The following is a 26550-nucleotide window of genomic DNA, read 5'->3' on the forward strand; positions in this document are numbered from 1 at the left end:
CTCTCTGTGTTGTGTGATGGACTCGATCAGAGGAGCTCTTGATGCAGTCTCTCTGTGTTGTGTGAGGGACTCGATCAGAGGAGCACTTGATGCAGTCTCTCTGTGATGTGTGAGGACTCGATCAGAGGAGCACTTGATGCAGTCTCTCCTCGATGTGTGAGGGACTCGATCAGAGGAGCTCTTGATGCAGTCTCTCTGTGATGTGTGATGGACTCGATCAGAGGAGCTCTTGATGCAGTCTCTCTGTGTTGTGTGATGGACTCGATCAGAGGAGCTCTTGATGCAGTCTCTCTGTGTTGTGTGATGGACTCGATCAGAGGAGCACTTGATGCAGTCTCTCCTTGATGTGTGAGGACTCGATCAGAGGAGCACTTGATGCAGTCTCTCTGTGATGTGTGAGGACTCGATCAGAGGAGCACTTGATGCAGTCTCTCTGTGATGTGTGATGGACTCGATCAGAGGAGCTCTTGATGCAGTCTCTCTGTGTTGTGTGATGGACTCGATCAGAGGAGCTCTTGATGCAGTCTCTCTGTGTTGTGTGATGGACTCGATCAGAGGAGCTCTTGATGCAGTCTCTCTGTGATGTGTGATGGACTCGATCAGAGGAGCTCTTGATGCAGTCTCTCTGTGTTGTGTGATGGACTCGATCAGAGGAGCTCTTGATGCAGTCTCTCTGTGTTGTGTGATGGACTCGATCAGAGGAGCTCTTGATGCAGTCTCTCTGTGTTGTGTGATGGACTCGATCAGAGGAGCTCTTGATGCAGTCTCTCTGTGTTGTGTGATGGACTCGATCAGAGGAGCTCTTGATGCAGTCTCTCTGTGTTGTGTGATGGACTCGATCAGAGGAGCTCTTGATGCAGTTTCTCTGTGTTGTGTGATGGACTCGATCAGAGGAGCTCTTGATGCAGTTTCTCTGTGATGGACTTTCCAACTAGAACATGTTTTATAGCTGCAACACACTTAAATAATTAACCTGCATAGCAGAGGTCAGGTGTCGCACGCACGTACGCACGCACACGCACCCACTTACGCACACACACACGCACGCACACACACGCACGTACGTGCATATGCACGCAATAAAAAATAAAATAAATACATTATAATAAAATATAAATAATAGATGTACTGACGTGCGTGCAGGAATCCGGCCCTCATGCGGCGGTACAGTTTGCTCCTCCACTCCCAGGCTTTCAGGGTCTTGTCCTTCTGACAGGCCTCCAGAGAGAGACCCTCCCTCTGAGCCTGAGAGGACAGATCAGCTGCTCGGAGCTCCGCCTCCTGCACCAGGGAGCCAATCAGAGCCTCCCGAGCCTCCACGCTCACAACTGCAAACACACGCACAGGAAACAGAGAGGGAGAAGGTGAGGAAACGCTCCAATACTTAAACAGAGACACAGCGAGACATTCGATTGTTACACAGGAACTACATGTGAAGTACACGTGGAATACATGTGAAGTACACGTGGAATACATGTGAAGCACTTTTATACCAATAAAGGACTGGATTACCTAAAGCCAGTTGAGTAGCACTTGAAATGTTTGGCTCTATGAAACCTGATATACTTATATGATTCTGTTTTCTTCAAGGTTGTGTCTTCCTGGTCGAATGTACTTATTGTAAGTCGCTTTGGACAAAAGCGTCAGCTAAATGCAATGTAATGTAAAAGTACACGTGAAATACATGTGAAGTACACGTGGAATACATGTGAAGTACACGTGAAATACATGTGAAGTACACGTGAAATACATGTGAAGTACACGTGGAATACATGTGAAGTACACGAGAAATACATGTGAAGTACACGTGAAATACATGTGAAGTGCACGGGAAATACATGTGAAGTACACGGGAAATACATGTGAAGTACACGTGAAATACATGTGAAGTGCACGTGGAATACATGTGAAGTACACGTGAAATACATGTGAAGTACACGTGAAATACATGTGAAGTACACGTGAAATACATGTGAAGTACACGTGAAATACATGTGAAGTACACGTGGAATACCTCTGAAGTACACGAGAAATACATGTGAAGTACACGTGAAATACATGTGAAGTGCACGGGAAATACATGTGAAGTACACGGGAAATACATGTGAAGTACACGTGGAATACATCTGAAGTACACGTGAAATACATGTGAAGTGCACGGGAAATACATGTGAAGTACACGGGAAATACATGTGAAGTACACGTGAAATACATGTGAAGTGCACGTGGAATACATGTGAAGTACACGTGAAATACATGTGAAGTACACGTGAAATACATGTGAAGTACACGTGGAATACATGTGAAGTACACGGGAAATACGTGTGAAGTACACGTGGAATACGTGTGAAGTACACGTGGAATACATGTGAAGTACACGGGAAATACATGTGAAGTACACGTGGAATACATGTGAAGTGCACGTGGAATACGTGTGAAGTACACAGGAAATACGTGTGAAGTACATGGGAAATACATGTGAAGTACACAGGAAATACATGTGAAGTGCACATGGAATACGTGTGAAGTACACGTGGAATACATGTGAAGTACACGTGGAATACATGTGAAGTACACGTAAAATACATGGGAAGTACACGGGAAATACATGTGAAGTACACGGGAAATACATGTGAAGTACACGTGAAATACATGTGAAGTACACGGAAAATACATGTGAAGTACACGGGAAATACATGTAAAGTACACGGGAAATACATGTGAAGTGCACGTGGAATACATGTGAAGTACACGTGGAATACATGTGAAGTAAACGGGAAATACATGTGAAGTACACGTGGAATACGTGTGAAGTACACGGGAGATACATGTGAAGTACACGTGGAATACATGTGAAGTAAACGGGAAATACATGTGAAGTGCACGTGGAATACGTGTGAAGTACACATGGAATACATGTGAAGTGCACGTGGAATATATGTGAAGTACACGTGGAATACATGTGAAGTACACGTGGAATACAATACAATCTTCAGTTCATAGATGTTCTCTGTGTCGCGCTGCGTCCAGTAATTGTTGGCAATGTTGGAGCTTTCAATCACATTTCAGTCAGAATGTGTTGCTAGGTAACACATCTGCCCTGAGTCAACCTTGAAGCTTAAAACAAATAGCAATGAAACTGTTGCATTGACCAATCAGATTGACCGTTCAGTCACTTCTCACCTTTAATTTAAACGACATAATGACTAAAGGTGAACGCTGCCTCTCTGCACTTTATTCTGAAGGTGTCACTTCCTGTCGCTAGCTGCTAACGGCTGCTAGCGACTGCTAACGGCTGCTAATTGAAAAGGCTGTAAATTAGTTTCTCGTCTGACTGACGCCTAAATATAAACCTGCGGGGACTCATAAATTAACACACACACACAGTGATTGACTTGGCTCTTGAGGAATGAGCTGCAGAGATTTAACTGTGTTTGTTTACAACGATGGGATTGTACGACTGTCGTGAGGAGACCCCCTACACACACACACACACACACACACACACACACACACACACACACACACACACACACACACACACACACACACACACACACACACACACACACACACACACACACACACACACACACACACACACACACACACACACACACACACACACACAAATATTGCTTTGAAGGTTCTCAGAGTGCAGAGATATTCCCTTTCTTTGTGAGTCTGCAGCTCGGTGACCCTTCACATTTATCTTGTGTGAAACTTGTTTCTTGACATTTCCCTCCAGGTGGCCGCGCTCTGCAGGTAATGATGTTTCTGAGGGTCACTCGGCTCCTTTTCATCGAGTTCTGCAGACCATCGGGCGGAAATTGGGTTCATTGTTGGAGACTAAAATGACCTCAGATCAGTAGAAGGACACAGCTCTGCTTTCAGAGTTATGTTGGAGCGTTTCTCATATAACAACGTTTACAGCCCAACATTAGCCTCCTTTAGCTTAGCGGTGGTGACGTGAAGTCATGTGACCATGCTGTAGTTCCTTTATAGCCCAACATTAGCCGCCTTTAGCTTAGAGGTGGTGACGTGAAGTCATGTGACCGTGCTGTAGTTCCTTTATAGCCCAACATTAGCCTCCTTTAGCTTAGCGGTGGTGACGTGAAGTCATGTGACCCTGCTGTACTTCCTTTATAGCACAACATTAGCCGCCTTTAGCTTAGCGGTGGTGACGTGAAGTCATGTGACCGTGCTGTAGTTCCTTTATAGCCCAACATTAGCCTCCTTTAGCTTAGCGGTAGAGACGTGAAGTCATGTGACCGTGCTGTAGTTCCTTTACAGCCCAACATTAGCCACCTTTAGCTTAGCGGTGGTGACATGAAGTCATGTGACCGTGCTGTAGTTCCTTTATAGCACAACATTAGCCTCCTTTAGCTTAGCGGTGGAGACGTGAAGTCATGTGACCGTGCTGTAGTTCCTTTATAGCCCAACATTAGCCTCCTTTAGCTTAGCGGTGGTGATGTGAAGTCATGTGACCGTGCTGTAGTTCCTTTATAGCCCAACATTAGCCTCCTTTAGCTTAGCGGTGGTGACGTGAAGTCATGTGACCCTGCTGTACTTCCTTTATAGCACAACATTAGCCGCCTTTAGCTTAGCGGTGGTGACGTGAAGTCATGTGACCGTGCTGTAGTTCCTTTATAGCCCAACATTAGCCTCCTTTAGCTTAGCGGTAGAGACGTGAAGTCATGTGACCGTGCTGTAGTTCCTTTACAGCCCAACATTAGCCACCTTTAGCTTAGCGGTGGTGACATGAAGTCATGTGACCGTGCTATAGTTCCTTTATAGCACAACATTAGCCTCCTTTAGCTTAGCGGTGGAGACGTGAAGTCATGTGACCGTGCTGTAGTTCCTTTATAGCCCAACATTAGCCTCCTTTAGCTTAGCGGTAGAGACGTGAAGTCATGTGACCGTGCTGTAGTTCCTTTACAGCCCAACATTAGCCACCTTTAGCTTAGCAGTGGCGACATGAAGTCATGTGACCGTGCTGTAGTTCCTTTATAGCCCAACATTAGCCACCTTTAGCTTAGCGGTGGTGACGTGAAGTCATGTGACCGTGCTGTAGTTCCTTTATAGCCCAACATTAGCCTCCTTTAGCTTAGCGGTGGTGACGTGAAGTCATGTGACCGTGCTGTAGTTTCTTTATAGCACAACATTAGCCGCCTTTAGCTTAGCGGTGGTGACGTGAAGTCATGTGACCGTGCTGTAGTTCCTTTATAGCCCAACATTAGCCTCCTTTAGCTTAGCGGTAGAGACGTGAAGTCATGTGACTGTGCTGTAGTTCCTTTACAGCCCAACATTAGCCACCTTTAGCTTAGCGGTGGTGACATGAAGTCATGTGACCGTGCTGTAGTTCCTTTATAGCACAACATTAGCCTCCTTTAGCTTAGCGGTGGAGACGTGAAGTCATGTGACCGTGCTGTAGTTCCTTTATAGCCCAACATTAGCCTCCTTTAGCTTAGCGGTGGTGACGTGAAGTCATGTGACCGTGCTGTAGTTCCTTTATAGCCCAACATTAGCCACCTTTAGCTTAGCGGTGGTGACGTGAAGTCATGTGACCGTGCTGTAATTTCTTTATAGCCCAACATTAGCCACCTTTAGCATAGCAGTGGTGACGTGAAGTCATGTGACCGTGCTGTAGTTCCTTTATAGCCCAACATTAGCCACCTTTAGCTTAGCGGTGGTGACGTGAAGTCATGTGACCGTGCTGTAGTTCCTTTATAGCCCAACATTAGCCTCCTTTAGCTTAGCGGTGGTGACGTGAAGTCATGTGACCCTGCTGTACTTCCTTTATAGCACAACATTAGCCGCCTTTAGCTTAGCGGTGGTGACGTGAAGTCATGTGACCGTGCTGTAGTTCCTTTATAGCCCAACATTAGCCTCCTTTAGCTTAGCGGTAGAGACGTGAAGTCATGTGACCGTGCTGTAGTTCCTTTACAGCCCAACATTAGCCACCTTTAGCTTAGCGGTGGTGACATGAAGTCATGTGACCGTGCTGTAGTTCCTTTATAGCACAACATTAGCCTCCTTTAGCTTAGCGGTGGAGACGTGAAGTCATGTGACCGTACAGTAGTTCCTTTATAGCCCAACATTAGCCTCCTTTAGCTTAGCGGTGGTGACGTGAAGTCATGTGACCGTGCTGTAGTTCCTTTATAGCCCAACATTAGCCTCCTTTAGCTTAGCGGTGGTGACGTGAAGTCATGTGACCCTGCTGTACTTCCTTTATAGCACAACATTAGCCGCCTTTAGCTTAGCGGTGGTGACGTGAAGTCATGTGACCGTGCTGTAGTTCCTTTATAGCCCAACATTAGCCTCCTTTAGCTTAGCGGTAGAGACGTGAAGTCATGTGACCGTGCTGTAGTTCCTTTACAGCCCAACATTAGCCACCTTTAGCTTAGCGGTGGTGACATGAAGTCATGTGACCGTGCTGTAGTTCCTTTATAGCACAACATTAGCCTCCTTTAGCTTAGCGGTGGAGACGTGAAGTCATGTGACCGTGCTGTAGTTCCTTTATAGCCCAACATTAGCCTCCTTTAGCTTAGCGGTAGAGACGTGAAGTCATGTGACCGTGCTGTAGTTCCTTTACAGCCCAACATTAGCCACCTTTAGCTTAGCAGTGGCGACATGAAGTCATGTGACCGTGCTGTAGTTCCTTTATAGCCCAACATTAGCCACCTTTAGTTTAGCGGTGGTGACGTGAAGTCATGTGACCGTGCTGTAGTTCCTTTATAGCCCAACATTAGCCTCCTTTAGCTTAGCGGTGGTGACGTGAAGTCATGTGACCGTGCTGTAGTTCCTTTATAGCACAACATTAGCCGCCTTTAGCTTAGCGGTGGTGACGTGAAGTCATGTGACCGTGCTGTAGTTCCTTTATAGCCCAACATTAGCCTCCTTTAGCTTAGCGGTAGAGACGTGAAGTCATGTGACTGTGCTGTAGTTCCTTTACAGCCCAACATTAGCCACCTTTAGCTTAGCGGTGGTGACATGAAGTCATGTGACCGTGCTGTAGTTCCTTTATAGCACAACATTAGCCTCCTTTAGCTTAGCGGTGGAGACGTGAAGTCATGTGACCGTGCTGTAGTTCCTTTATAGCCCAACATTAGCCTCCTTTAGCTTAGCGGTGGTGACGTGAAGTCATGTGACCGTGCTGTAGTTCCTTTATAGCCCAACATTAGCCACCTTTAGCTTAGCGGTGGTGACGTGAAGTCATGTGACCGTGCTGTAATTCCTTTATAGCCCAACATTAGCCACCTTTAGCTTAGCGATGGTGACGTGAAGTCATGTGATTGTGCTGTAGTTCCTTTATAGCCCAACATTAGCCACCTTTAGCTTAGCGGTGGTGTCGTGAAGTCATGTGACCGTGCTGTAGTTCCTTTATAGCCCAACATTAGCCACCTTTAGCTTAGCGGTGGTGTCTTGAAGTCATGTGACCGTGCTGTAGTTCCTTTATAGCCCAACATTAGCCACCTTTAGCTTAGCGGTGGCGTCGTGAAGTCATGTGACCGTGCTGTAGTTCCTTTATAGCCCAACATTAGCCACCTTTAGCTTAGCGGTAGTGACGTGAAGTCATGTGACCGTGCTGTAGTTCCTTTATAGCCCAACATTAGCCACCTTTAGCTTAGCGGTGGTGACGTGAAGTCATGTGACTGTGCTGTAGTTCCTTTATAGCCCAACATTAGCCACCTTTAGCTTAGCGGTGGTGACGTGAAGTCATGTGACCGTGCTGTAGTTCCTTTATAGCCCAACATTAGCCACCTTTAGCTTAGCGGTGGTAACGTGAAGTCATGTGACCGTGCTGTAGTTCCTTTATAGCCCAACATTAGCCACCTTTAGCTTAGCGATGGTGACGTGAAGTCATGTGACCGTGCTGTAGTTCCTTTATAGCCCAACATTAGCCACCTTTAGCTTAGCGGTAGTGACGTGAAGTCATGTGACCGTGCTGTAGTTCCTTTATAGCCCAACATTAGCCGCCTTTAGCTTAGCGGTGGTGACGTGAAGTCATGTGACCGTGCTGTAGTTCCTTTATAGCCCAACATTAGCCTCCTTTAGCTTAGCGGTGGTGATGTGAAGTCATGTGACCGTGCTGTAGTTCTTTATATATATATATATATATATATTATGTATTAATCAGTGTTACTCACAGTGGGGGCTCTCCCTGCCTCCGGCCCTCAGCAGCAGCTTGGCAATGGGCGTGTTGTTGGTCATGATGGAGATGTCCAGAGGAGTTAGCCCCTGGCTGTTCGGGGTGTTCAGGTCCAGCTCCTCGGCTGAGAACTGGTAGAGAAGAATCTGCACCGAGTCCAGGTCCTGCTGCTCCACCGCCTCGAAGATACAGTCGCTGCCCTGCATCGCCTGTGGACGAAACAAGCGCTCTGTTTTAGTGTCGTAAAATTACGCATTTTAGTATTTTCTTCTCATACATTTCAAATGTTTTTGTTTTCTGTAAATTAACAACCGTAACCAAAATAATAACAAGTAAAACATCAGTAAATGAAGGACTTTAACCCTTGATTTAAAGTATATTCATTTAAACTTTTAACATGTACTTAAAGGTGGGGTAGGTACGTTAGAGAAACCGGATCGAGATACACTTTTTGTTATATTCCATGGAATGCTCTTAACAAGTGCTTTGACAACAAATCCATACAAAACATGTCATCTCTGGAAGCCGTGGTACTGTAGAAAGCACGACCAATCATCTGAGCCGGCTAAAGTAACTGGATGGCCTACCTGCCTGTCAGCCTTCCATCTGTGCACAAACTTATCTCGTGCCCTCATTGGTCATGTGCGCGTTTGTGTGTGTTGGAGGAGGGGCTCTGTGAGGAAGTGGCAGATTTCTTCCGGCTGTGTATTTTCAAATTCTAGCGCACTCGAGCTGGTTTCTCCAAAATGACCTACCCCACCTTTAACCGTCTAGTGTCTCACTCATCGGGTCCCTCAGCCATGATGAATCTCAGCAGGGAGGAGGTGATGAAGAGTGAGAAGATGAAGGGTGAGAGGATGAGGAGTGAGTAGATGAAGAGTGAGAGGATGTAGAAGCTACAGACACAGAAAGCTGTTGAATAGCTCTCAGTAGAAAGTGAACAGAAGCAGCTGGAGGCTCCGGAGGTCTTACCCGGATGTCCTTATGTGTTTAGTCAGAGTGAGAGTGCTTGAGTTTGGGTACACAGCTTTGCCAGGCACACCCACCCGTGGAAAGACGAAATATGACAAAACAGTTAAAGTGTGAACCTCCAGCACAGGGGGGGTGCCGTGAAGAAGGCCGAATATTGATGCTGGTGGGCGGACAGTAAATCACCACAAAATCCACCACCTTTAAATGTTACCAGGGGCATGAGAACATCCTCCACAGGAGGGTGGGTGGTGCTGTGAATAAGGCCGAATATGGATGCCGATGGGCGGACGGTAAAGCACTGCAAAATCCACCCCCCTTTAAGATTACCAGGGGCATGAGGTTCTGTAGGGTGTGACCATCTGGGTTTAGTCCGTGGGGGAGTGCTTAAGTCCGGGGGCCCGGGGACTCACGGTGTGCGAGGTTATGGAAGTATGCATGTCAGGGAGAGATGCTGGAGCTGCTTAGTCCGTCCTTTGGGGCTCTGTGAGGGGCCAGAAATAGGTTGGCTGATGCGCCCTCCTGTGGGGACACATGAGAACTGCACTCAAATCACTTTGTGCTTTTTCAACGGTTTAAAATAGTTTTTTCACTTTTAAAAACAGCTTTCTGCCCTGGAAATGATTTCTAATCATTATTACCGTTATGGGGGGGCTGCAGGAACACTTTCCCCGCCTTTAAAACACTTATTCCTGGGTAGGAAAGCCATGTGCATCACCCTGGATCTCTGCCTGTGTGACTGTAAGTGTGAGACCCTGCTAACAGCATTGACTCTGCTGTACTTATCTTCTTGTACATTTCATGAGTCAAATGTGGACGAAATGGACAGATTCCTGTCCATATGACCGGCTGTTTATGCAGTCAAATGCACATTTGAATTAAACCAGTTTAAGGCACTTTTAACACTGACATACCCACGATTCAAGCTGCTTTCCTGGGTTACATAGTGCTGTGAAACAGCCTGTCCTCTGGGTGCGCTCTGTGGCTCTCACAGGCAGCTTCTCTCTGGCTGCTCTCTCCCTGTATTCACAGCACTTTTACCCAGCGTTCAAACACTTATTCCCGGGTAAGAAAGCCATGTGCATCACCCTGGATCTCTGCCTATGTGCCTGTGAAATGCACATTTGAATTAAAACAGTTTAAGTCACTTTTAACACTGACGTACCCAGGATTCAAGCTGCTTTCCTGGGTTACATAGTGCTGTGAAACAGCCTGTCCTCTGGGTGCGCTCTGTGGCTCTCACAGGCCGCTAACTCTCTGGCTGCTCTCTCCCTCTGTTCACATCACTTTTACCCAGCTTTCACACACTTATTCCTGGGTAAGAAAGCCATGTGCATCACCCTGGATCTCTGCCTGTGTGCCTTTGAGTGTGAGACCCTGCTTACAGCAGTGCACCTGCTGCCAGCATTACAAACATATTAATCAGGCGTTTTAAAAATTGTTTCCATGAAAATGATTTTTATTCACTATCATGGGGCTATATCAATCAAATTCCGGGTAATTAGGAGCACAATTGTACCTTTTACTATTTAAATGTATTTGTATTATATATTTTTGGGCTATTAAAGTGACATTTCTGGGTGACTTTGTCAGTTTATGGAGCTTAGCCCATAATTCCCGGAGGTTCCATGCAAATTTTGGAGCTCATAGGTGGCCTGTCATGCACCCCCACCCGTGGAAAGCCGAAAAAAGTAAAGAAAACGGTCAATTATATCTTAAAATAATCAAAAATGAAGTTTAAAAAAATTGTGCCAACGGAGGAGGGGCTCCGAAAAGCTCAAGTCTTCGGCGCTTCGGGCGGAAGCCCCGGACACTTTTCCACTCCCCCGTTGCATTTTACAACAGAGAGGGGAATCGAGACCTCCCTTCCTCCGTCAAAAAAATTCATTCATGTTTTTCAAGCTTCCATCTGCACGAAATCGGAAACCCGGTTTTTGAGAGGACTCAGAAAAAAAAACGGCTGTTTCACATCATGGAGGAATGTGTCCGCTACATGAGTGCTTTGGCTCGGATACAATTGTTGCCTGGAGGACCCCCAATCATGGTTCTTACCAAACTTTAAGTTTTTGAACTGGCCTCTGGAGGAATGCAAGGGGAGTTTGATGGGACTCTACCTGCATTATGATGCACTATTTTTGGATACATTAGGCCCGGTTTCATAGTTCTCCAAAAAGTTAACATACTTTTTCTGAATCTGGAGGAATGTAAGGAGAGTTGTCAGGGGACTCTACCTGCCTTAAGAGACACTATTTTGGGATACAATTTCTCCATTTTCACCCCTTTCCTCTGGTTCTCCCAAAAGATAACATACTTTTTCTGACTCTGGAGGAATGCAAGGGGAGTTGACAGGGGACTCTTGCGGGCTCATGATGCACTATTTTCGGATACTTTTTTTCATTTTCAGCCCTTTTCCATGGATCAATCAATCAATGTTTATTTATATAGCCCAATATCACAAATGTTACATTTGTCTCAGTGGACTTTACAGTTTGTACAAAATATCAGTATGACAATACGACACCCTCTGTCCTTAGACCCTCACATCGTACAAGGAAAAACTTCCGGGGAAAACCCACAGTTTAAAGGGAAAAATGGGAGAAACCTCAGGGAGAGCAACAGAGGAGGGATCCCTCTCCCAGGACGGACAGACGTGCAATAGATGCCGTGTGTAAATTGAAAAGATAATACATTTGCAACATAGGTAGTCCAAATGTTTGGAAATGCATGTGTGTATAATAGTAAGATGAATCCACGAGGATATCCATCCAGGACCTATGATCCAGGACCACAGCCACGACTCAAGATCCAGGGCTCGCGATCCAGGACAGAGGAGCGCAGGATCATCCATGACTCCGGATCCCGGCGTATATAGACACCAAAAAGAAAGACATTTGGGGAAGCTGGGTTAATCGGAACATGAGAGTACACAGGTATAGACAGAGAGAAGGAAGAAGTAAGATGTCCCCCGACAAACTAAGCCTATATCAGCAAAACTAGGGGCTGGATCTAATCAGCCCTAACTATAAGCTTTATCAAAAAGGAAGGTCTTAAGCGCACTCTTAAAAACGGATAGGGTGTCTGCCGCCCGAACACAAACTGGAAGCTGATTCCACAAATGTGGAGCTTGATAAGAAAAGGCTCTGGCTCCCATTGTACTTTTAGAGACTCTAGGAACAACCAACAACCCTGCATTCTTGGAACGCAATGCCCTAGTAGGACAGTAGGGTATAATGAGTTCTTTAAGGTAAGATGGCGCCTGCCCATTAAGGGCTTTGTAGGCGAGAAGAAGAATTTTAAATTCTATCCTGTGTTCTATAGGGAGCCAGTGTAAGGCAGCCAGAACAGGAGTAATGTGGTCCCTTTTCCTAACTCTGGTTAGTACACGAGCCGCAGCATTTTGAATCAGCTGAAGCGACTTGACTGACTTCTTGGTACACCCTGATAATAAAGAGTTACAATAATCCAGCCTTGAAGTAACAAATGCATGGACTAGTTTCTCTGCATCGTTTTGAGGCAAGATATGCCTGATTTTTGCAATGTTACGTAGATGGAAGTAGGCGGTCCTTGAAATTGATTTTATGTGGGCGTTAAAGGATAAATCCTGATCAAATATAACACCAAGATTCCTTACAGTCTCACTGGAGGCCAAATTAATGCCATCCATAGTTAGTATATCCTTAGATAATTTGTTTCGTAGATTCTTCGGGCCAAGTACAATAACTTCAGTTTTGGTCGTGTTTAACATCAAAAAGTTTAAGGTCATCCACGTTTTTAAGTCCTTAAGGCAGTCTTGAATTTTATTTAGATGATTAATTTCATCAGGCTTGATTGATAAATATAGTTGAGTATCATCCGCATAACAATGAAAGTTTACAGAATGATTCCTTATAATATTGCCTAACGGAAGCATATATAATGTGAACAAAATAGGTCCGAGCACTGAGCCCTGTGGCACTCCATGGCTAACTTTGGTTTGCGTGGAAGATTCATCATTGACACGTACAAACTGAGAGCGTTCAGATAGATAGGACCTAAACCAGTCTAAAGCAGTTCCCTGTATGCCAACTAAGTGCTCTAGTCTTTGCAATAAGATATCATGGTCGATAGTATCAAATGCAGCACTGAGATCGAGCAAAACAAGAATAGAGACACGTCCCTTGTCAGAGGCTATTAGAAGGTCATTTGTGACTTTAACCAGAGCTGTCTCTGTGCTATGATGTGTTCTAAAGCCAGACTGAAAAGCTTCAAATAAATCATTGTTTTTTAAGTAATCACACAACTGTTTTGCGACCGCTTTCTCAAGAATTTTTGAGAGGAACGGAAGATTAGAAATAGGTCTATAGTTGGCTAAAACCTCTGGATCGAGGTTGTGCTTTTTAAGAAGCGGTTTTATCACTGCTACTTTGAATGATTGTGGAACATAGCCTGATAATAAAGACATATTCATAATATTTAATAAATAAGTGCTAATTAATGGAAAAACTTCCTTCAACAGCTTAGTTGGAATTGGGTCTAACATGCACGTTGATGGTTTAGAAGAGAGAATCATTGAATTTAATTGTTCAAGGTTTATGGCTGAAAAGCATTCTAGTTTACTATCTAGTGTAATATTAGAACTTACGTTTCCGGGAGCTGTTGATAACACTATACTGGTCAAAGGCAAGAGGTCATTAATTTTGTTTCTAAGAGTAACAATTTTATCGTTAAAAAAGCACATAAAATCATTACTACTGAGTGCTATGGGAATAGAAGGCTCAATCGAGCTGTGGCTCTCTGTCAGCCTGGCTACAGTGCTGAAAAGAAATCTTGCATTATTCTTATTCTCATCTATTAATGAAGAGTAGTAAGCTGCTCTCGCTTTACGCAATGCTTTCTTATATTCATTGAGAGTAATATGCCAAATTAAACGAGATTCTTCAAGTTTAGTAGAACGCCATATCCTTTCAAGTTGTCTCGACTTTTGCTTTATTTGGCGGGTTTGGGCATTATGCCATGGAGCTAGTCTATGTTGTTTTATTTTCTTCTTTTTCAAAGGAGCAACAGAGTCTAATTTTATTCGCAGCGCATCTGTAGCACTATCAACAACATGATCAATTTGGGGTGGTGTACATTTTGTATAAGTTTCCTGCCTTACATGCAGACATGCTATCGAGTTAAGTATTGGTGGAATCTCTTCCTTAAATGTGGCTATAGCACTAACAGATAGGTTTCTGCTGCAGGAGCTTTTGACTAATGCTTTGTAGTCTCGTAACAGTACTTCAAAAGTTACTAAGAAATGGTCGGATAAAGCAGGATTATGCGGTTCGACTAATAGTTGCTCAATTTCAATACCATAAGTCAGAACAAGGTCGAGAGTGTGATTATAGCAGTGGGTTGGTTTATTTACACTCTGACGGAAACCAACAGAATCTAATATAGAGTTAAATGCAACAGTAAGGCTATTTTTATCATCGTCAACATGAATATTAAAGTCACCTACGATAATGACTTTATCTGTTTTAAGAACCAAAGTTGATAAAAACTCAGAGAATTCAGATAAGAATTCTGAATAAGGACCTGGTGCACGGTACACTGTAACAAATAAGATTGGCTGCAAAGTTTTCCAGGTCGGATGCGTAAGACTAAAAACGAGACTTTCAAAGGAGGTATAATTTAATTTTGGTTTAGTATTGATAAGTAAACTTGAGTCAAAGATGGCTGCAACTCCACCTCCTCGGCCCGTGCCTCGGGCAATATGAGTATTGATATGGCTGGGTGGAGTGGCCTCATTTATGCTGACATATTCTTCATGTCTCAACCAAGTTTCAGTGAGACAGCATATATCAATATTATAATCTGATATTAAATCATTTACCAATATTGCTTTAGATGCTAGAGATCTTATGTTTAAGAGACCACATTTAATCTTCCTGTTTTGTTGCACTGTAGTAGTTGTTACATTTACTTTGATTAGGTTATTATGTATGACACCTCTATTAGGTTTTACCTTAACTTGTCCTTGGGCAGACACACACACCGCTAATATTGGGTATTTTATTGGGTTCGGGATTCCTATGGATGACTGCCTAGGAGAGAGCGCAGAGAAGCGTGTAAGACTGCGACTCCGCCTCCTGGTCTCAACTCCAGTTTGTCATGGATTAAGTCCACAAAGCCCTGAAATGTTTGCCGAAATGAGATCGGCACCTTCCAAAGTAGGATGAATGCCGTCTCTCTTAATCAGACCAGGTTTTCCCCAGAAGGCTGTCCAATTATTTACGAAGCCCACATTGTTTGCTGGGCACCACCAAGACAACCAGCGCTGAAATGATGACATGCGGCTATACATGTCATCATTGATCAGATTGGGGAGGGGACCAGAGAAGATTACGGTGTCCGACATTGTTTTAGCATAACTACACACCGACTCCACATTAAGTTTGGTGCATTCTGATCGGCGTATACGAACATCATTACCACCGACGTGAATAACAATCCTACTGTATTTACGTTTATTTTTAGCCAGCAGTTTAAGATGCGCCTCAACGTCGCCCGCTCTGGCCCCCGGAATGCATGTGACTGTGGAGGCTTCGGTCTCTAATTTCACGTGTCTCATAATAGAGCTACCAATAACCAGAGTTGGCTTCTCAGCGGGTGTCTCGCTGAGTGGGGAATATCTGTTAGATACGTGAACGGGTTGGTGGGGACCTGCGGGTTTCACGTTATGCCCCTTGGATGGATGAATTGAAACTTATTTGTTTTACATTTTGGTCAATTTGACCCAGTTCTGGTACCGCATTGCCTGGAGGATAGGACCGAGAGATGACAGACTCTCTGGCCGCCTCACAAGTCACTATTGTCGGACATTTTCTTTGCTTTACCCCGGTTCTATCACTCTTTCCTCCTTTGACCATAAAACGTGTTTCCTGCTGGGGTACTGCCGTGTTCTGCGGCACCCAAACCCTCTCATGGTCGGGGCACCATGAATTGATGCATCGGACCCAATGTTGCCATCACCAGCCCCGCGTTGGTGCGGAGGTGGGACCATTTAACCCGGTGGTAACCCAAGTCCTCCCTTGGTCCGTGTACCAGGCATTGAAGCATCGGACCCATTGTTGCAATCACCGGTTACGCTAACGCATATAAACGGAGAAACACAAAATAATTTAAATACAATTCACTGTGTCTGTTTCAGGAAGGATGTCGTCCGAATGCCCGGTGTGCAGACTCTTCTATCTGGCTTTGAACAAGCACCTTAAGCACAAACATGCAGTGCGGAACTTGGAGGAAAGAGGCATCATTCTTAAAATGGCCAGTGGCAGAATAAATGTTCGGACCAAACCCTGTCCCATCACAGGGTGTTCGTATGCTGGGAAGAAACTGGACCGTCATGTAACTCATGACCACCCTGAGTTATCCCGAGATGAAGCACATCAGGTCATGGCAAGGCTGAAGCATAGTGTGGCCCTGCAGTTGCTCCATGACCTCAGAGAGACTAATCCCATCATTGGAATGGCTACATCATTGGATATAGACAATGAGGAGGAATACCCGGTGCACCCTCCACCCCACATACTGAGTGTGACGAAGAGGACTGCAGGCAGGTGATGCTGGAAAATGTGGCATTGAGGGCTCAGAAGGATGCCCTCAATGATGAGGTGAAGACCCTGCGCTCCAGGCTGAAAAATGGGCTAAAACCCAGGAAGCAGAGTGCCACTGCTGCTGTGCTTGAGGAAGAGGAAGAATGTATACGATTTAAGGGCCTGGCAATCTCAAGTACCTCCGGCATAAACACAGTAGCCTCCGGTAGTGAGACCCCTCTCAAGACAAGACCCCGGTCAAGACTCTCATGCGGTCCCCAGCAGCCTCCGGTAATGAGACCCCTCTCAAGACTCTCATGTGGTCCCCAGCAGCCTCCGGTAGTGAGACCCCTCTCAAGACTCTCATGCGGTCCCCAGCAGCCTCCGGTAATGAGACCCCTCTCAAGACTCTCATGTGGTCCCCAGCAGCCTCCGGTAGTGAGACCCCTCTCAAGACCCTTTAAGTGTTACCAGGGGCATGAGGTTCTGTAGGGTGTGATCATCTGGGTTTAGTCCGTGGGGGAGTGCTTAAGTCCGGGGGCCCGGGGACTCACGGTGTGCGATGTTATGGAGGTGTCCATGTCAGGGACACATGCTGGAGGTCATTAGTCCGTCCTTTGGGGCTCTTTGAGGGGCCACAGAGAGGTGATTTCCCCAGTCTCTGTCCTGGATGTGTGAAATAACCTGAGTCCCCATTTCAGGGACACATGCTGGAGGTCTCTCTCCCGAGAGTGGACGTCCATTGCCTCTAAATAGAGGTCAAATTAGGTCTGTCACTTTGGGTAACCGCACCACTGTCAGACGTCTCCCGAGAATGGACGTCCATTGTCTCTAAATTGGGTCAGAGATCTAATAGAGGGTTCAGGATGTTAACTGGATTATTGAAAGCAGATCTTTATTGATCTTCCTCCTGACACAGGGTTCACCCCCACACTGTTTACTCCTTTCTATCCTCCAGGAAGAAGAACACGAGACGAAGCTGCAGACGGAGTGAGAATCATCCTGAGGTACTGTTGGTGTTGATACTCTTTTTCCTGCACTTTTGACACACTTTCCGCACTATCATGGTGCGGTTTTGGCGCAGTGGTTAGAGCGCTGATTCTCAGATAAGGGAACAAGGGAAGCACCGGTTCAATCCCTCATTGATCGTCACTGCAGTCAGCATGCGGTTGTGCCCTTGAGCAAGACACTTCACCCTTCATTTCTCCCGTGGGGGTTGGGTTACATGTCTGATATATGTAACATGTATACAATACCATGAATTTTATAAGTGATAGATTTTCCTGCGCTACTGATACATCTGATAAACCTTTTCCGCACTATCCATATATTTTATTTTCCGATTGATTGATTAATTTCCCACTTTATTGATGCAAGTCCTGCACTATTGATACGCCAATAAAGTGTCATCAATTAGGGCAATAAAGGTATAAGGTTTTGCACCACGGGTTTAGTTGCGAACAAGAAATCTGAACCAAGATGGAAAACGTTCTACTCCTTTCATCAATCAATCAACAACTGGGTTAACCCTGCAAGGGGCGATTGGTTATGAGCAGCTGGTGTCATGAACACACCTGGATGTGGATCATTCACATTTACACCATACATAGTTCAGAGCATCACAATCAATCAATCAATCAATCAATCAATCAATCAATCAATCAATCAATCAATCAATCAAAAAACAATCAAGAATTGAAAGTTGGGTGCAGAGGGGATGAATGATTTTGAACAGCGATTTGTCTTAAGAGCAGGTGGAGAATATCTACACCCTGATAGCAACAGATGAAATTGACCTGAAGACGACCTGGAGAGGCCAGTGTCCTCTCTGCTTTCTGCAGAGTCTGCTGGTCACAGAAGGAGTCTCTCTGTTTTGAGTAACAAGTGAACAGCTTCTCTTCCTCAGCGGGTCTCAGTGTGTTTGCTTTGTATGAACTATCTCTGGTGTGTTTATGTTGTGATTCCCCACAGTCACATCGATAAAGCGACTCACCGAGGCTTTTCGGAGGCGGTCGGTCTTCCCGAAGAAGTAGGTGTCCTCGAAGGAGGCGGTGCTTCCTCTCAGCTTCTCCGACAGGTTCCTGTAGAGGCGCTTGGCGGCGCTGGGGGAGGCGGGGCCTCCGGGGCACTTCCTGCTCTGAGTCAGCTGCAGGTTCTGCATCTGCTGGGTCATCGTGACCGGGAGGCTCCTGAGGGGGGAGGAGTTAGAGGTCACCTATCATGCAATATCCACTTCTTCACGTCTCTCCTACATCAACATGTGTCCCCTCTGTGTAGAGGGGACACATGTCTCTTCTACATCAGCATGTGTCCCCTCTTCCCCATGTCTCTTCTACATCAACATGTGTCCCCTCTTCTACATGTCTCTTCTACATCAACATGTGTCCCCTCTTCTTCATGTCTCTTCTACATCAACATGTGTCCCCTCTGTGTAGAGGGGACACATGTCTCTTCTACATCAGCATGTGTCCCCTCTACTTCATGTCTCTTCTACATCAACATGTGTCCCCTCTTCCCCATGTCTCTTCTACATCAACATGTGTCCCCTCTTCTTCATGTCTCTTCTACATCAACATGTGTCCCCTCTTCTTCATGTCTCTTCTACATCAACATGTGTCCCCTCTTCTACATGTCTCTTCTACATCAACATGTGTCCCCTCTTCTTCATGTCTCTTCTACATCAACATGTGTCCCCTCTTCTTCATGTCTCTTCTATATCAACATGTGTCCCCTCTTCTTTATGTCTCTTCTACATCAACATGTGTCCCCTCTTCTTCATGTCTCTTCTACATCAACATGTGTCCCCTCTTCCTCATGTCTCTTCTACATCAACATGTGTCCCCTCTTCTTCATGTCTCTTCTATATCAACATGTGTCCCCTCTTCTTCATGTCTCTTCTATATCAACATGTGTCCCCTCTTCTTCATGTCTCTTCTACATCAACATGTGTCCCCTCTTCTTCATGTCTCTTCTATATCAACATGTGTCCCCTCTTCTCCATGTCTCTTCTACATCAACATGTGTCCCCTCTTCTTCATGTCTCTTCTACATCAACATGTGTCCCCTCTTCTTCATGTCTCTTCTACATCAACATGTGTCCCCTCTTCTCCATGTCTCTTCTACATCAACATGTGTCCCCTCTTCTCCATGTCTCTTCTACATCAACATGTGTCCCCTCTTCTTCATGTCTCTTCTACATCAACATGTGTCCCCTCTTCTTCATGTCTCTTCTACATCAACATGTGTCCTCTCTTCTTCATGTCTCTTCTACATCAACATGTGTCCCCTCTTCTTCATGTCTCTTTCTACATCAACATGTGTCCCCTCTTCTTCATGTCTCTTCTACAATCAACATGTGTCCCCTCTTCTTCATGTCTCTTCTATATCAACATGTGTCCCCTCTTCTTCATGTCTCTTCTACATCAACATGTGTCCCCTCTTCTCCATGTCTCTTCTACATCAACATGTGTCCCCTCTTCTTCATGTCTCTTCTACATCAACATGTGTCCCCTCTTCTTCATGTCTCTTCTATATCAACATGTGTCCCCTCTTCTTCATGTCTCTTCTACAATCAACATGTGTCCCCTCTTCTTCATGTCTCTTCTACATCAACATGTGTCCCCTCTTCTTCATGTCTCTTCTTCATCAACATGTGTCCCCTCTTCTTCATGTCTCTTCTAAATCAACATGTGTCCCCTCTTCTTCATGTCTCTTCTACATCAACATGTGTCCCCTCTTCTTCATGTCTCTTCTACATCAACATGTGTCCCCTCTTCTTCATGTCTCTTCTACATCAACATGTGTCCCCTCTTCTTCATGTCTCTTCTACATCAACATGTGTCCCCTCTTCTTCATGTCTCTTCTACATCAACATGTGTCCCCTCTTCTTCATGTCTCTTCTACATCAACATGTGTCCCCTCTTCTTCATGTCTCTTCTACATCAACATGTGTCCCCTCTTCTTCATGTCTCTTCTACATCAACATGTGTCCCCTATTCTCCATGTCTCTTCTATATCAACATGTGTCCCCTCTTCTTCATGTCTCTTCTACATCAACATGTGTCCCCTCTTCTTCATGTCTCTTCTACATCAACATGTGTCCCCTCTTCTTCATGTCTCTTCTACATCAACATGTGTCCCCTCTTCTTCATGTCTCTTCTACATCAACATGTGTCCCCTCTTCTTCATGTATCTTCTACATCAACATGTGTCCCCTCTTCTTCATGTCTCTTCTACATCAACATGTGTCCCCTCTTCTTCATGTCTCTTCTACATCAACATGTGTCCCCTCTTCTTCATGTCTCTTCTACATCAACATGTGTCCCCTCTTCTTCATGTCTCTTCTATATCAACATGTGTCCCCTCTTCTCCATGTCTCTTCTACCTCAACATGTGTCCCCCTCTTCTTCATGTATCTTCTACATCAACATGTGTCCCCTCTTCTTCATGTCTCTTCTACATCAACATGTGTCCCCTCTTCTTCATGTCTCTTCTACATCAACATGTGTCCCCTCTTCTTCATGTATCTTCTACATCAACATGTGTCCCCTCTTCTTCATGTCTCTTCTACATCAACATGTGTCCCCTCTTCTTCATGTATCTTCTACATCAACATGTGTCCCCTCTTCTTCATGTCTCTTCTACATCAACATGTGTCCCCTCTTCTTCATGTCTCTTCTACATCAACATGTGTCCCCTCTTCTTCATGTATCTTCTACATCAACATGTGTCCCCTCTTCTTCATGTCTCTTCTACATCAACATGTGTCCCCTCTTCTTCATGTATCTTCTACATCAACATGTGTCCCCTCTTCTTCATGTCTCTTCTACATCAACATGTGTCCCCTCTTCTTCATGTCTCTTCTACATCAACATGTGTCCCCTCTTCTTCATGTATCTTCTACATCAACATGTGTCCCCTCTTCTTCATGTCTCTTCTACATCAACATGTGTCCCCTCTTCTTCATGTATCTTCTACATCAACATGTGTCCCCTCTTCTTCATGTCTCTTCTACATCAACATGTGTCCCCTCTTCTTCATGTCTCTTCTACATCAACATGTGTCCCCTCTTCTTCATGTCTCTTCTACATCAACATGTGTCCCCTCTTCTTCATGTCTCTTCTTCATCAACATGTGTCCCCTCTTCTTCATGTCTCTTCTACATCAACATGTGTCCCCTCTTCTTCATGTCTCTTCTACATCAACATGTGTCCCCTCTTCTTCATGTCTCTTCTACATCAACATGTGTCCCCTCTTCTTCATGTCTCTTCTACATCAACATGTGTCCCCTCTTCTTCATGTCTCTTCTACATCAACATGTGTCCCCTCTTCTTCATGTCTCTTCTTCATCAACATGTGTCCCCTCTTCTTCATGTCTCTTCTACATCAACATGTGTCCCCTCTTCTTCATGTCTCTTCTACATCAACATGTGTCCCCTCTTCTTCATGTCTCTTCTACACCAACATGTGTCCCCTCTTCTTCATGTCTCTTCTACATCAACATGTGTCCCCTCTTCTTCATGTCTCTTCTACATCAACATGTGTCCCCTCTTCCACATGTCTCTTCTACATCAACATGTGTCCCCTCTTCTTCATGTCTCTTCTTCATCAACATGTGTCCCTCTTCTTCATGTCTCTTCTTCATCAACATGTGTCCCCCTCTTCTTCATGTCTCTTCTACATCAACATGTGTCCCCTCTTCTTCATGTCTCTTCTACATCAACATGTGTCCCCTCTTCTTCATGTCTCTTCTACATCAACATGTGTCCCCTCTTCTTCATGTCTCTTCTACACCAACATGTGTCCCCTCTTCTTCATGTCTCTTCTACACCAACATGTGTCCTCTCTTCTTCATGTCTCTTCTACATCAACATGTGTCCCCTCTTCTTCATGTCTCTTCTACACCAACATGTGTCCCCTCTTCTTCATGTCTCTTCTACATCAACATGTGTCCCCTCTTCTTCATGTCTCTTCTACATCAACACGTGTCCCCTCTTCTTCATGTCTCTTCTTCATCAACACGTGTCCCCTCTTCTCCATGTCTCTTCTACATCAACATGTGTCCCCTCTTCTTCATGTCTCTTCTACATCAACATGTGTCCCCTCTTCTTCATGGCTCTTCTACATCAACATGTGTCCCCTCTTCTCCATGTCTCTTCTACATCAACATGTGTCCCCTCTTCTTTCATGTCTCTTCTACAATCAACATGTGTCCCTCTTCTTCATGTCTCTTCTACATCAACATGTGTCCCCTCTTCTTCATGTCTCTTCTACATCAACATGTGTCCCCTCTTCTTCATGTCTCTTCTACATCAACATGTGTCCCCTCTTCTTCATGTCTCTTCTACACCAACATGTGTCCCTCTTCTTCATGTCTCTTCTACATCAACATGTGTCCCCTCTTCTTCATGTCTCTTCTACATCAACATGTGTCCCCTCTTCTTCATGTCTCTTCTTCATCAACATGTGTCCCCTCTTCTTCATGTCTCTTCTACATCAACATGTGTCCCCTCTTCTTCATGTCTCTTCTACATCAACATGTGTCCCCTCTTCTCCATGTCTCTTCTACATCAACATGTGTCCCCTCTTCTCCATGTCTCTTCTACATCAACATGTGTCCCCTCTTCTTCATGTCTCTTCTACATCAACATGTGTCCCCTCTTCTTCATCAGTCTCTTCTACATCAACATGTGTCCCCTCTTCTTCATGTCTCTTCTACATCAACATGTGTCCCCTCTTCTCCTGTCCCTTCTTCATCAACATGTGTCCCCTCTTCTTCATGTCTCTTCTACATCAACATGTGTCCCCTTTCTTCCATGTCTCTTCTACATCAACATGGTCCCCTTCTACATATTCTACATCAATGTCCCCTCTTCTCATGTCTCTTCTACATCAACATGTGTCCCCTCTTCTCCATGTCTCTTCTACATCAACATGTGTCCCCTCTTCTCCATGTCTCTTCTACATCAACATGTGTCCCCTCTTCTCCATGTCTCTTCTACATCAACATGTGTCCCCTCTTCTCCATGTCTCTTCTACATCAACATGTGTCCCCTCTTCTCCATGTCTCTTCTACATCAACATGTGTCCCCTCTTCTTCATGTCTCTTCTACATCAACATGTGTCCCCTCTTCTCCTGTCTCTTCTACATCAACATGTGTCCCCTCTTCTCCATGTCTCTTCTACATCAACATGTGTCCCCTCTTCTTCATGTCTCTTCTACATCAACATGTGTCCCCTCTTCTCCATGTCTCTTCTACATCAACATGTGTCCCCTCTTCTTCATGTCTCTTCTACATCAACATGTGTCCCCTCTTCTTCATGTCTCTTCTACATCAACATGTGTCCCCTCTGTGGAAAGAGACTCTGAAAGTTTCAGGAACAAAGATTCTCTCTTCTTCTCCTGATCCATTTCTATAAAAACCTGTCTGAAAATGAAAAATGTTTTTAGTCAGTAATTCAAAGCGTAAACACTGTTTCAAAAGTGTTTATTTGTGCCATTTATATGCATTTAAACACATTACATTATAAAACACTTTATTTTTCATTTTGGGGATCTGACGGCATATTTTGCAAAAAAGAGTGGAAAGAAAGTATATTTTCTTTAAAGTCTTGTTGGAGAAATGAGACACGTCGGAAGCAGGTATTCCTAAAGGCCCGGACAAACCAGGACGCTCATCGACGGCCCGACATCTATCGACATTTATTACATGGCTTAGTTGAATACTCGATTCTGATTGGTCAATTCAGAACACGTGAGACGTTGTTAATCCAGAACAGACAGACCACTGTCAAGGACTTATTGACCGCTGTCAAGGACTTATTGACCGTTGTTAAGGACTTATTGACCGTTGTTAAGGACGCTCACATCTGCAGAAAGAAGTCTGGTTGATTTAACTGTATACAGTTTGGCCTAACTGACAAGACAAGAGCGACAAGAACACAGCGGAGAAGTAACGGGTAGAAACCCTCCTTGTTACGCAGCGGTCCAGACATAGACATCAAACGGCGACACATATTCAGTGTGCAGTTCCTTTGGCATCAGGGCAGGATATCTAGATACTTCCCAAGGTCTGACATCATGAAGTGTGCTACTTTTAAAGCAAGCAGCGATGTTTTCAAATCTGTAATAAAAAAGCTCCTCAAAAGCGCTCTCGAAGCACTTCCTGCCGTTGCTACGTTAGTTCAAACGGTAACAACGGACTATTTTTCTTTTTTGCAAAATACGCCTGGTTGTCCTCTCTCAGCAGGAAGTGCACCAATGATTGGCTCTCCTCACGCGACCCGACGGGCATCACGATAACGTGTGATCGCTGTCGTGTCAAATGATCATATAATCATTTCAAGTCTTATACTCTGATTGCTCTGTTAAATGGTGATGTTAGTCTGGTGTGTGTTTAACAGAAGCTAAGGGTCACATGTCAGGAGGTGCAGGAGGTGGATTCACAGAGGGCTAAGGACTGGGTTAGGGTTAATGGTGTAACGATGGTTCCTCTCATGAACACACAGAGAGACTGAAAGCAGAGCTCTCTCTCTGTGTGTGTGTGTGTGTGTGTGTGTGTGTGTGTGGTCCTGCTTTTCAGATCCATCTCACTTTATATTGACTTTCTTTATTACTTTATTAAATATAACAAAAGACACACTTTGTCCCTGAATCATGTATCAGTTTCTCTGAAGAGTTTCCTCACATTTCACTTTTTTCTCAAAAGGCGAGTTCACACCGCAGTACTTTTACTTTGTAGTCTCTTAGTAATACTTTGTAGTCTCTTGAAAACGTGCCTGAGAAATGAACAGATGAGAGAAGAGAAACTACATTTTGTAGAATTTGTTCGAGGAAACAAAGATAATTTGTTGTTTTTGGGAACGAGTGGACAAAATAAACATTATATTATTCATTACATGTTTCTCATGTTGGAGCTTCAGATCAGTTTACAGCGTTCATTATGTTAGAGCTGAGTGAGTTGTGTGTGAGAGTGTGTGGTGTGTGAGTGTGTGTGTGAGAGTGTGTGTGAGTGTGTGTGTGAGTATGTGTGTGTGTGTGAGTATGTGTGTGTGATTGTGTGTGTGAGTATGTGTGTGTGAGAGTGTGTGTGTGTGTGAGTGTGTCTCATTAAACATAATTGGTTTGAGCGTAAAAAATGATCCAAACATCACTGCTGAAGCTCAAAGCTAAACACCCCCCCCCACATAAATGATTAAAAAGGAACTAATTGCAGCAGTAATTGTGCTGTGTGTGTGTGTGCGTGTGTGTGATTACATTCTGTTACATATTCATACAGTTGTTAATGGAGAGAGCGACATTTTAATCTGACCTTTTTTTAACCCCTGAGTGTTCAACAGGTTACTTTGATAACATATTCGGGGTGTGACGTTAATGTCAAAGCTCTTATCGGTTAAATATGTCCTGATCTCTGCCTTTAACTCACAGAGAGACACAGAGAAACACAGAGAAAGAGAGACACAGAGAAAGAGAGACAGAGAAACACAGAGACACAGAGAAACACATTACATCCTGGTAGAGTTATAGTTTTTGATTTAAATAATAATTTGAGCAATTAAAATTAAAATTAAAAATAAATATATGACTTTTTTATTTATTTAAAACACACCTCCCGGGTTAGGAACCAATGTATATGTCTTAATCCGCCGCTGAAAATAGTCCCTACTTAATGCACCGTTTCCTCCCGTTAAACCAGGTGCATTAAACCATAGACCAGGCATCCTCAAACTACGGACTCCGGTCCGGATCCGGACCGAACCACCACTGTCTCCGGACTCTGAGCAAATTATACTTTTCATATGTATTATCTCTCTGTATTATATGTGAGACATCGCCACAACGCATTCGCAACGAGTCAAAATTCTCCGCTATGT

At 44.6% G+C, this 26550-nt stretch overlaps 1 protein-coding gene across 3 annotated transcripts in view; it reads right to left on the reverse strand.

Moving 5' to 3' along the window:
- Nucleotides 1-429: 429 nt before the first annotated feature.
- Nucleotides 430-26550, reverse strand: part of LOC117534399 (ankyrin repeat and fibronectin type-III domain-containing protein 1-like) — a 35232-nt gene continuing 9111 nt past the window's right edge. For all 3 annotated transcript variants that reach the window (XM_034198584.1, XM_034198586.1, XM_034198585.1), the window contains exons 3-5: nucleotides 18671-18866; nucleotides 8151-8361; nucleotides 430-1328 (exon numbers count right to left, since the gene is read on the reverse strand). In XM_034198584.1, coding sequence (XP_034054475.1) covers nucleotides 1027-1328; nucleotides 8151-8361; nucleotides 18671-18850 — 693 coding nt within the window. In that variant the 5' untranslated portion in view covers nucleotides 18851-18866 and the 3' untranslated portion in view covers nucleotides 430-1026. The remainder of the gene's footprint in view (nucleotides 1329-8150; nucleotides 8362-18670; nucleotides 18867-26550) is intronic.

The sequence above is a fragment of the Gymnodraco acuticeps genome, unplaced genomic scaffold (genome assembly GCF_902827175.1).
Source record: "Gymnodraco acuticeps unplaced genomic scaffold, fGymAcu1.1, whole genome shotgun sequence".
NCBI lineage: Eukaryota > Metazoa > Chordata > Actinopteri > Perciformes > Bathydraconidae > Gymnodraco > Gymnodraco acuticeps.